This window comes from Kryptolebias marmoratus, linkage group LG15 (genome assembly GCF_001649575.2).
Source record: "Kryptolebias marmoratus isolate JLee-2015 linkage group LG15, ASM164957v2, whole genome shotgun sequence".
Classification (NCBI taxonomy): domain Eukaryota; kingdom Metazoa; phylum Chordata; class Actinopteri; order Cyprinodontiformes; family Rivulidae; genus Kryptolebias; species Kryptolebias marmoratus.
In genome coordinates, this window is record NC_051444.1 from 1,645,029 (window position 1) to 1,655,934 (window position 10,906).

Here is a 10,906-nt window from a genome sequence, read left to right on the forward strand (position 1 = left end):
CTGGCCCCGGCTGCTTTTAAACACCTGGCCCCGGCCGCGTTTAAACACCTGGCCCCGGCTGCTTTTAAACACCTGGCCCCGGCCGCGTTTAAACATCTGGCCCCGGCCGCGTTTAAACATCTGGCCCCGGCCGCGTTTAAACATCTGGCCCCGGCTGCTTTTAAACATCTGGCCCCGGCTGCTTTTAAACACCTGGCCCCGGCCGCATGTTTATGTCACCAAACTGAAGAAGAACCGAGCCGACTTCCTGCAGCCAATGACAATCCCCGATCATTTCGGCGTCTTCCTGGTCGACTTCCTGAGCCCGAGGTGGACCTCGTTGCGCCTCGGTTTGGCGCCTGGATCCAGGTTCTGATGGGCCCGGTACCAACGGTGGGACCGGATCCATGCTTTAGTTTGTTTCTCTCCTGCTTTTGGTACGTGGTTCCCGTTCCAGAAGCGCAACGACAGAAAAAAAAAAAAGTTTTGTTAATATTTTGTTTCTGAATAAAAACAAAAACAAGAAGAAATTAATTTGTTCTGATTTAATTTAAGCTCCTGACAGAACGCTGAGTCAGCTTTTCTATTTTCAGCTCATGTTTGGCTGTCTTTTACTCTTAGCTGGCTTTTTAATCTTACCTGGCATTTTACTAGTTTTAGTTAGCGTTTTACCCTTTTTAGCTAATTTTTAGCTCCTGTTTGGCTCCTTTTTAGCTACTGTTCTTCTTTCAGCTCCTGTTTGGCTCCTTTTAGCTGCTGTTTGGCTCCTTTCAGCTGCTGTTCGGCTTCTTTTAGCTGTAAAGTGTTTACACTTTAACTCGGTCCGAAAACAAGCCCTGGTTCCTCTGAACTCTGAACCTTCAGAACCCGACAAGTCGAGTTTTAGACAAATTACCTGATGAGGAATGATTGGATGACTCTCAGCTACTACCACCCCAGACTTTACCTCAGCTTTTATGAATGTTGGCTCTGAAAGTTAATCAGATAATTATTATTTCCTAAAAGTTTTATTGAAATTCCTCCACTGTTTCATGAGGTATTTTGCTAACAGACACATAAACACATGATTATTTTTTATATAAATAATCACAACAAATCTCTAAGCTCCTTATTTGAAAACATTTTTCTATCATTTTGCTGCAGATTTTAATTTTTAAAAAGAAAAAACTGATATTCAGACAAACGCAGTCCTTTATTTGACCACCAGGTGGCAGCAGAGAACAATGTTTGACATCCATAAAGGGACATTTCAGGTAATCTTGTATAAAAATGATTTTTTTTTTTTTTTTTTAACATTGTAAAAGGTTCTGCAGGCTCTTAAAAAGTCTTGGATTTATTGAGCTCAATTTTAGGCTTTAAAAGGCTTAAATAGATCCAGATTTATTTAAAGTCCTAAGACTTTTTTTTTTTATTGTCGGCATCCATTTGTTTTGTAGTTCAGGTGCAATAAAACTACAACTCCCATCATGCAGCAGTCCTGCCAGAATGAGTTTATCTGACAAAACTGGTTCCTGAAACTGGTTTGTTGTATTAAAGGAAATCAGATCAGATGATTAAATGTTCTGCAGTTCCTGCGGGTCTTAAACTCGACTCGTTCTTTAAATTCAAGACTTTTTAACGAGCAGAAACCTTTCAGGACACGACGCGTGAAGTATGAGTATAAGTGCTAAGAGGAGACGTAAGCTGGTTAGGAAGCGGTTATCTTTGGTTTCAGACGTTTACATTCATCAGTAGAACAAAGTGTTGACAGTGCCATCTTTAGTTTGAGCTCATTTTAAAGGTTAAACATTTCCTCCATCACTTCCTCGGAGCCGAGGGGAAAATCCGTCTTCTTTTTCTCAGTTGAAACCAAAAGATGGAGCGCCCCGGGTGGCTTCCTAAGCCCCGCCCCTTCCATGTAAACCAATGAGGCATTTTCCTGACGAGAAACTAAAAATTGGTGTCAGATATTTTTACATTTCTTATGTTCAAATCTGCATTTTTAAAAGTGTTTATTTTTATTTTATTTGAGGGTTAAAGGTCGACGGGCTGTTAACGTGTTGGCTGTGTGGGCGGGGCTCTTCAGGGTACGCCCATAAAACCCTTCTGGCTTCAGCTGAGAGCAGTGGGGGAAGGCGGGGACGCGTCGGCCATCTTTCTTCCTGCTGGCAGGCCGTCCTCAGCCCTCCCTGCAGTCCACAAAGTTCCCTTTGATCCAGTAGCAGATCTGAGCGTATTTCAGAGGCGTGATTCTTACGGCCACGTTGAACTCCTGAGACGCCCCCTGCCGCTCCACCCACTGGTGCCCCGAAAACACGCCGATCACCTTCCGCTCCCAGCGCCGCCGCCGCCCGTCCCACATCCGGGCGTAGACGCCAGAACCACTGGCCCCCGGCTGGGCGTCGCAGTGCTGGTACAACAAGTCCGACGTCTCCTCGCCGGCCCGGCAGAACCGATACACCAGCCGTCCCGGGCGGTCGTTATCGAACCCGGAGAAGTGGACCCGGCGCCCGGGCAGCTTCTGGGCCGGGGGGCTGACGCCTAGCTTCATGTGGCGCCGCTTGTGAGGCTTCTTCAGCTCAAGCAACGCGTAGTCGTAGTCCATCCCAATGTCGTTGGCGTTCCCTTTGAGCCAACCTTTGGGAACGTGGGTCCGCTTGGCTCTGATCCACTGGAACTTCATCCTGTCGTTGATGGGGGGGGCGTAGGGACCCGGGCCTCCTTCCACCTGGTTGGTGAAGTTGGCGGGGAGGTAAACGGGGGAATGTTGAGCGTCTCGTTTGGGTTTTAGGAAGCCGACCCGGAGCTTCTGGGCTCCCTTCACGTAGTTCTTCCCATCGTGAACGCAGTGAGCCGCCGTGAGGACGTGACGGTCGCCCACCAGGGTGCCGGAGCACCCGGTGGACAGTTTCACAGCCACCGAGAACGGATACTTCAGCAGGAAGTCCTGCCCTGCGATGCTGAAACGCCCGTCATGGCCGAAAATCTGTCGTTTGCTTCGGCTGCGTGGCGACCCGTAGGCCGGGCTGGCGTCCAGGCCCGGCTTGTACCCGTAGATCCCGACGGCGGTTTCGGTCAGCTGACCGTCCGAATGGAGAGTCTCGTAGGCCAAGAGACTCCGCAGGTCCCAGTAGCTCGGGGGAGGGGCCTTTTTGTGGCATTCGGGGTCGCAGAGGGAGGTGACGTCCAGGCGCGCCGGGTGCAGGAAGCGGGGGGCGGGTCGAGCCTCCGTCTGCTGCGGCAGGACCACAGGGACACGCTGGAGAACCCACCGAGGTTGAGAGGAGGAGGAGAGGACGGGAGGGAGGAAGAGGAGGCAGAGGAGGGAGGTGAACCTGTGGGTGGGAGCAGAGGGTAAGATGTCAGATTGACCGGATGTCGGGACATTCCTCAAAGTTTGCATCATGGATTTTTAATTACAGCCGAGGAGCCGAGTTTGAACTTCCGCTCCGGAATTTCTCTGCTGTAATTACCTCCCGCTGCTGAAGGTGATCATGTGTGTTCGTCTGTCTTTTAGCAAAATATCTCATGAACCACTGGAGGGATCTTAATGAAACTCTCAGGAGGTGATCACTGGACGTCCGTCTACAGCTCATTAAAATTTGGGCCCAAACTGATTAAATATGGCCGCCACAGCTAAGTGAACTGGTCAAACACAAAACTGGCTGCAACTCAGTCAATTCTTCAGACAGTGAGCTAAAATTAGGCGTGGTAGTAGCTGAGAGTCATCCCCAACAGATTCTGAAATCTAACATTGTGCAAGATGTTTGCTTCAAACTTTGACATCAATAAATGATGATGACCTCATTTTGTCTGTTAGCAAAATATCGCATGAACCACCGGAAGGATCTTAATGAAACTCTCAGTAGGTGATCACTGGACGTCCGTCTACAGCTCATTACATTTTGGGACCGACCCGACTCAAGATGGCCGACACAGCGTCTATAACTCAGTCAAATTTACAGACCCTGAGCTAAAACTGGATGTGGTAGTAGCTGAGAGTCATGTCCTTTTCAAGGTTTGACCAAAGTGGCTACAGCTCCATCCCTTCTGAAGAAAAGGTGATCAAGAAAGGCGGCGGGCGATATGCATTCCTTTGAGGAATGTTAAGCCTTTAATTTTCAGAGCTGCAGAAACGAGAAGCTCGGTCAACATTCAGCCTGAAGGGACCTGAGGAATTCAGTCTGGTTGTTATTGAAACAATTAAAACCTCCATCTGTGCGTCTTTACGCACAGACCGGGCTGAACTCACCGGGGAAGCGCAGCGCTGGAGCGCATCGTGGTTCTTCCCCTGCAGGTGATCCTCCCGAGGCTGAACCCGAACCGGACTGCCAGCACACACCGGGGATCCCGCTCAGGAGCTGCGGACTCGAACCGAGCCGGGACAGTTCGGTCCGGAGAGAACAGGCTGGGGCATTGTTTCCTCCCGTCTGCCGGAGCTCCGGAGTGTCACATCCGCCGCGGAGGACCGAGGGAAGCACCAGCCCAGGGGTGTCACGTGACGACAGCATCATCATCATCATCATCATCGTCATTAAATCCGATCCCAGGCAGGTGTGTTTCAGGATTTCACCTCTTTAAACATGAAGACATTTAAAAATAAATAACATCCTAAATAAGATTTAATTGTAAAGCAGCAAATAAAACAGTTTTCCTGTTTTTAAGTTTCTAATTTAAAAGAAAAAAAAAACTGTGCTGTTTTAGCTGCTTAAACATCAAAACCTTCGGCTCGTTCAGCTGATGGCTGCTGGGACTTTTAGTATTTATAACTTTTACACTTTTCAAAATATTTCACTTTATTCATGGAGATCTCTTCTGTTGCTTGGAAACTTTGCTCTCTTTAAAGTGGCTGCTTTTCTCTTCTTATGCTACGGTTAGCTTTTAGCTGTTGTCTGGCTAATTGTAGCTTTTAGTTGGACTAAGGTGTTTGCAGATGATCTGTGGGGAGAACAGGGAACAGGTGGAGGGATGAAGACGGAGTACCTGTGTGTGAATGAGAGGGAGGCTGCAAGGTCAGAGGTCACAAAGGTGCAGGACTTCATCTGTCCAGGAGGTGAAGAAGAGAGTCCAGGCAGGATGGAGACAAAAGGGTGGCAGGAAAGGTCAAAGGTCAGGTTTCCAGACAGTGGTGAGAGCAGCCATGTTGGATGGTTTGGAGACAGAACAGGAAGTGTCAGAGCTGAAGATGTTGAGGTTGTCCTCGGGAGGGACGAGGATGGACAGGATCAGGACTGAGGACATCAGAGGATGGAGTTGGATGGAGGAGGACTTGTGGCTTTCAGCTGCAGTTTTTTTTTTTGCTGTTGAGATTTTTATCAGAAAGTAAAACTGAACCCTGATGATGGAGGGAAACTCCAGAGTGAGACTGTCCTTTAGACCCCGAGCCGAGACGTCTCAGCTCCTCTGTGGGACATTTCCAAACGTCGGACTGTCAGCTCGCTGATAATCAGCCTTTCCTGTAAACTTTATCTGGGAAATAAAATCAGATTTATTTGACAAGAAAAGCCTCTCTTATCCTGCATCTTGCAGCTGTGATTGAAACATCTGCATGAAAGCAGAACGTTTCCAGACTTCCTGCAGATCTGACCCACTTCGTAAGAAGTTCTGTTGAAGTCGGAGCCGCCCCGCTGCTGTGGTGAACGTTGGCTGAGAGGAATGAGTCGAGTGGGCAGAACGATCCGGGTTCAGATGCCTTTGTTGCAAGTTTGCTTTCAGCCTGAAGCGCTCATGCTGAAAATCTGCAAGCTGTTAGTGGATATTATCTTATGTCGGGGTTTTAATAGAAAGGGCTGCTGCTCGAAAGGAAGGAGAGAAACGGAGGAAAAGGTGAGAGAAGCGAGCAGACAGCCGAGCTTCAGCCATCTGCGTCTCTGCAGAGGACATAAAGTTTAGCTTCAACTCATCCTGTAAAACACGTTCAACACGAAGAGGAAATCCAGCTTCTGTCAACAAACTCCTGACATCTGATCACTCCTCCATCGCCACCTCATCCTCCTCCTCCTCCTCCTCCACCTCCTCATCCATCTTCTTCTTCTTTGAATTGGTAGACTTCCTTTAAACTGGTTGATTTTAGACCCAGATTTAATCAGAGTCCATAAATGATCAGTCAGGTTGATGTTGGAGCGTTAAGAAGCTTCATGTCAGCCTGATTCATCCAATCAGAAACCAGCTCTGATGGTTCATCCAATCAGAAACCAGCTCTGATGTGTGTTTGGGATCATTGTCCTGTTGGACCCAACTGTGTCCAAGTTCCAACCGTCCAGCTGCTGGTTTGAGATGAAGATGAAGAGTTTGGAGGTAGTCCTCCTCACTTTGTACCACAGCATGATGCTGCCACCACCATGCCTGACAGCTGGTTCAGTGTTCTTAGGTCTGAAAGCCTCACCTCGACTTGTCCAAACGTCCTTCTTGTCTCAGTCTTTGTCTCATCTGACCATCAGACTGTCCTCCAGGAGACATTTGTGTTTTGGTCCTCTCAGTCCATGATGATGTAGAACTGTCTTTACTGTGGACAGGGACTCTGGTGGACAGGGACACTGGTGGACAGGGGTATTCGTGGACAGGGACACTGGTGTTCCAGCCTTGGTGGTTACAACATGTTTTTATAAAGTTTGGACATGTTTTCCTGTCAGCTGTGGACAGATTGTTGTTTATCGTCCTGCTGACAGAAGAAGAATCCTCCCTGAAAGAGAAATCATCTAAATCTGATCACGTTCCAAAACCTGCGAGGTTCAGCAATAATTCACAGATTCAAAGTTACTCGAGCTCTCATGTCTCCATCTATCACAACTCCTGGCTTTATGGACACTGAGACAAAGAGGATAAATCATGTCCTCCCTAACTCGAGGAGGACTCTGTGTCCAAAAAGAAATGTATTTTTTTAAAGCAGGTGTTTCTGATTTAAACCCGGAGAGACCGGTATCTGTTCTGGATTTCATCACGTGTGTTTTTTACATGACAGACGTTTTATTTGGACGTTCAGCAGCCAGGACAGGCGAGTAATCATGTAACCGCCTCTCTGTAACATTTATATTCACTTTTATTCACGAAGATCTCTTCAGTCCTTTAAAAACTTTCTTCTCTTTGAAATCTGCTTCAGCTGCTGCTTGTTTCTGTCATCTTCAGCTACTTTTAGCCTTTAGGTACCTTTAGCTTCTAGCTACCATTTTGCTAGTCATTCTGCTCTCAGCGTTCCACCATAATTTCTCAGAAAATGCCTCTTTTTTTTTTGTTAAACTGTATTTTTGCAGCTTTAGTTTGATTTTAGCTGCAGAAACATGTCTGAGCTGATTTGAGACAGCCGTGGACATTCAGCACAAGACAAACCAACAGCTTATTGTAAGTTCACACGCTGCAGATATAAAAGTTTTATCACTTTGTGAAGGAGGGAAATCCAACGCTGCTCCATTGTTCTGCACATCCTGCAGCTGATTACGGATCGGCACCTTTGCCAGCAGGCAGGGCGGACCTGCTGGCTCATCAAACACTGATGAGAATAATAAAACCTCCACCCATCCTGCAGCACGCTCCTCTCCCGTCTCCGAGACTGAATCTGGCACAAATAAAACTTTTTTCTTCTTCTTCTTGTTCTTCGTGTCTAATCAGCTCCGCAGCGTTTCTCCACGCAGATCCGCGCTCGGACAGGAACGGACCAGCGGGGTGCTAATAACGGCTCATGGCTGTTTGGTTTGAATTGTTATGAAAGGACACGCTTGTTTGTCTATGCCCGCCGTTGCCAAGGTGACCGACATTCCCTGGAGAACCGTTCATGTTAATTGTTTTATTCCTCCCCCTCTCCTCCTCTGGCTTCTGGCTGCAGACAGTCAGTCGAGTGTCACAAGTTTTGAATCCCCCCCTCCCTCCTTCGTCTCTGTGCCTCTTGTGTTTGATTAATCTCCTCTCTCTCTCATCCCTTGTGGTCGTGAAACAGCTGTTTGGTGAAATGAGATAACCGCGGAGGTCTTTGGAGAAATTATTCGCTGTGAAATCTCGAGGTGAACTCGGGCCAAGTTTACCGCTCGAGGCAAAGCGAGGAGCGGGATAATAGAAGAGCTGGCAAGCACATCATCTGAAAGATGGTAAACATGTTCCCGTTCAGCTGCAGTTAAAGGAAATGAACCTCTTCATGCTAAGAGGCCGAGCTCCGTTCTCATCCTGCAGAAACGCTGCACAGTTTCACTTGCAGGCCGTTGCCAAGAAAGCACTTCAGAGTTCCCACAATAATAGTGGTGATTGCACAGCGAGAGAGAAATGTTAGACCTAAATTGGTTGCAGCCCGTTCACACAACAGTCACTTTATGCTGAACCCGTCACACAATGAATCCCAACTATGTAAACTCGCAGCAGAATGTCGAAACTATGCAATCAGCCTTCTGGTGAAAGTGGAGCTGATGGGGCTTTGCCAGGTCGTAGTTCAGAGTTTTCGTTCTTCCACTGAAATGTTTTGCAGTTTTCTTCTGGTTTGCACGCCAACACTGTAACAAAAAGGTGGAATTTATGGTAAAATCTCAGCAGCTGTGGTAATTAGACTTTCACAGTGAAAAATAAATGAAATGTATGACACGGTATGTTTAATGTTCTCATCTTAGAACTGTTTGTTGTTTCAGGAAAGTTATTCTGAATTAAACAGATTTATCAGAAATCTGTTCAACAACAGAAATAACATCAATCTATTAACTGCCTTCTTCATCACGGGTCGCCACAGATGATCATCTGCCTCCAAGTCCAACTTTCACCAAACCTGCTGGTTAACAGCATGAGGGGCATGTTGTCCACACGGGCCCCAGACGATCCGGTAAGGTACTCTTAGATCTGGTAGGGGAATCGTTAATTTGGTAGGGCCATCGTGGATCTGGTAGGACAGTCTTAGATCAGGTAGGACAGTTGTAGATCTGGTATGGCAGTGGTAGATCTAGTAGGGAAGTCCTAGATCTGGTAGGGGAGTCTTGGATCCGGTAGGATGGACATAGATCTGGTAGGACAGTCTTAGATCCCATAGGGCAGTCCTAGATCTGGTAAGGCAGTCGTTGATCCGGTAGGGGAGTCTTGGATGCGGTAGGGTGGACATAGATCTGGTAGGACAGTCTTAGATCAGGTATGGCAGTGGTAGATCTAGTAGGGAAGTCCTAGATCTGGTAGGGGAGTCTTGGATCCGGTAGGATGGACATAGATCTGGTAGGACAGTCTTAGATCCCATAGGGCAGTCCTAGATCTGGTAAGGCAGTCGTTGATCCGGTAGGGCAGACGTAGATCTGGTGGGACAGTCCTAGATCTGGTAGGGTGGACGTAGATCCCATAGGACAGTCTTAGATCTGGTAGGGGAGTCATGGATCTGGTAGGGCCATCGTGGATCTGGTGGGGGAGTCGTAGATCTGGTAGGGGAGTCTTGGATCCCATAGGACAGTTGTTGATCCAGTATGGCAGTGGCAGATCTAGTAGGAAAGTCCTAGATCTGGTAGAGGAGTCGTCAATCTGGTAGGGGAGTTGTAGATCCACCTGTTTGTTTTGGCACCAGTTTTATGCCGGATGCCCTTCCAGGGACCAGACAGTTGATATATTATTTAAAACATCAAACATACAATAATTCACCGGCGGCTGTGGTTGCCAGACTTTCACCGGACAATCCAACTGCCTCATGGATTCATTTGCTCAGACTGTCAGTGATCTGTGGCATTTTTCAGACTTGCTGTGGTGGTAGCAACTAGAATACTAGATACTAGAAATCTCTTCATTCTTTGCTGCGTCCTCCAGCAGACAAACGGTTTTCAGAACCGAGTCATTTGATTTTGACCAGCAGAACCATCGACTGCTGTCTTCCTGGAAAAGGCCTCCTGTTCTCCTGAAGATCTTCTGTGTTCTCCTTCACACCGTTTATTATGTTTTAAATCGATGTCATTTCACAAAATGGATTCAGTTTTTATGGCAGGTAACAGTTATTCATATTTTGTTTCCCTCTGAAGTCACTCTTCCCTCACGAGGCCGGCGCACGTAATTAACGTGATTCAGTCCAACTCCGAGTCTCCTGCAGCAGTTCTGCTGTAATCAGCCGTCACTAACGGGAATTATGGAGGAATTATCCAGGAATCACGGGTGTGAGCTGTGATCCGGCCGAAGGATGAGCAGACAGAACCTGGCTGTTCTGGACCATGGAGACGTGTTGCCTCAGAGCTCTGCGAGCTGTAAATGCGTATTTGACACTTTATCGCCCCACCCTGAAGCGAACAAACACACTAATGCAGGCTGAGGATTAGCGGTTGCTTAGATTCGCTGGCATTTTGATCGAGGTCTATTCTTATCCAGTTCCAGACAAAACCAAACCGGAGAGCTGGTTGGCCATGGAAACATTCAAATTGGGACATCCCCTAGACTCAGAAACTAAATTAGGAGTCATGATCCACCCAAACATGTCCACAAAAGCAAGAAGGATTAAAGTCAGCAAATGTGCAGGAAGGTATTTATCTAATTTGACATACAAATGTATTTATGTACTTATATATATTTGTATTAACCTGAAGCAGATGCCACATCTCTCCTCTCCCTCGGAACAAAGAAAAGCTGTATTTTTGGGGTAAATACCAACGTTTGTTTGTCAGAGACCGTAGTCACAGCAGCGGGTCCCAGGGGCATCGCGTCAAATCTAAAAGGAGTTAATTAAATAAAACAAACCTTATTTGTTCTCATACCATTCACATGATGCTTCTGAAGCATCAGCAACATGCTTTCATCGTTCCGGGTGAGTCAGGTGAGCAGATTATTTGCTCCTGGTGGTTTTCTGTCTGAGCCAAGCTGAAAGGATCGACCACAGATCCAATCCATCTTTGAACCCTGTGCCTGTTCGGTAATGTTTCTGCCATCCAGACATTATCAGACGTTCATTCTTTAATCTGCGTAAGTTATGACTGATTGAGACACTTGGGTTTCGCAGCACGCCCTCAGATGTGGTTCTTTT

At 47.2% G+C, this 10,906-nt stretch overlaps 1 protein-coding gene across 1 annotated transcript; it reads right to left on the bottom strand.

Moving 5' to 3' along the window:
- Positions 1 to 1,216: 1,216 nt before the first annotated feature.
- On the bottom strand, positions 1,217 to 4,401 carry LOC108249355 (serine protease 23). The gene is made up of 2 exons (XM_017438701.3): positions 4,211 to 4,401; positions 1,217 to 3,293 (listed from the first exon to the last, which is right to left on the bottom strand). Exons 1-2 carry the CDS (start codon positions 4,234 to 4,236, stop codon positions 2,138 to 2,140), a joined length of 1,182 nt encoding a protein of 393 aa, XP_017294190.1. The 5' UTR covers positions 4,237 to 4,401; the 3' UTR covers positions 1,217 to 2,137.
- Positions 4,402 to 10,906: the final 6,505 nt, after the last annotated feature.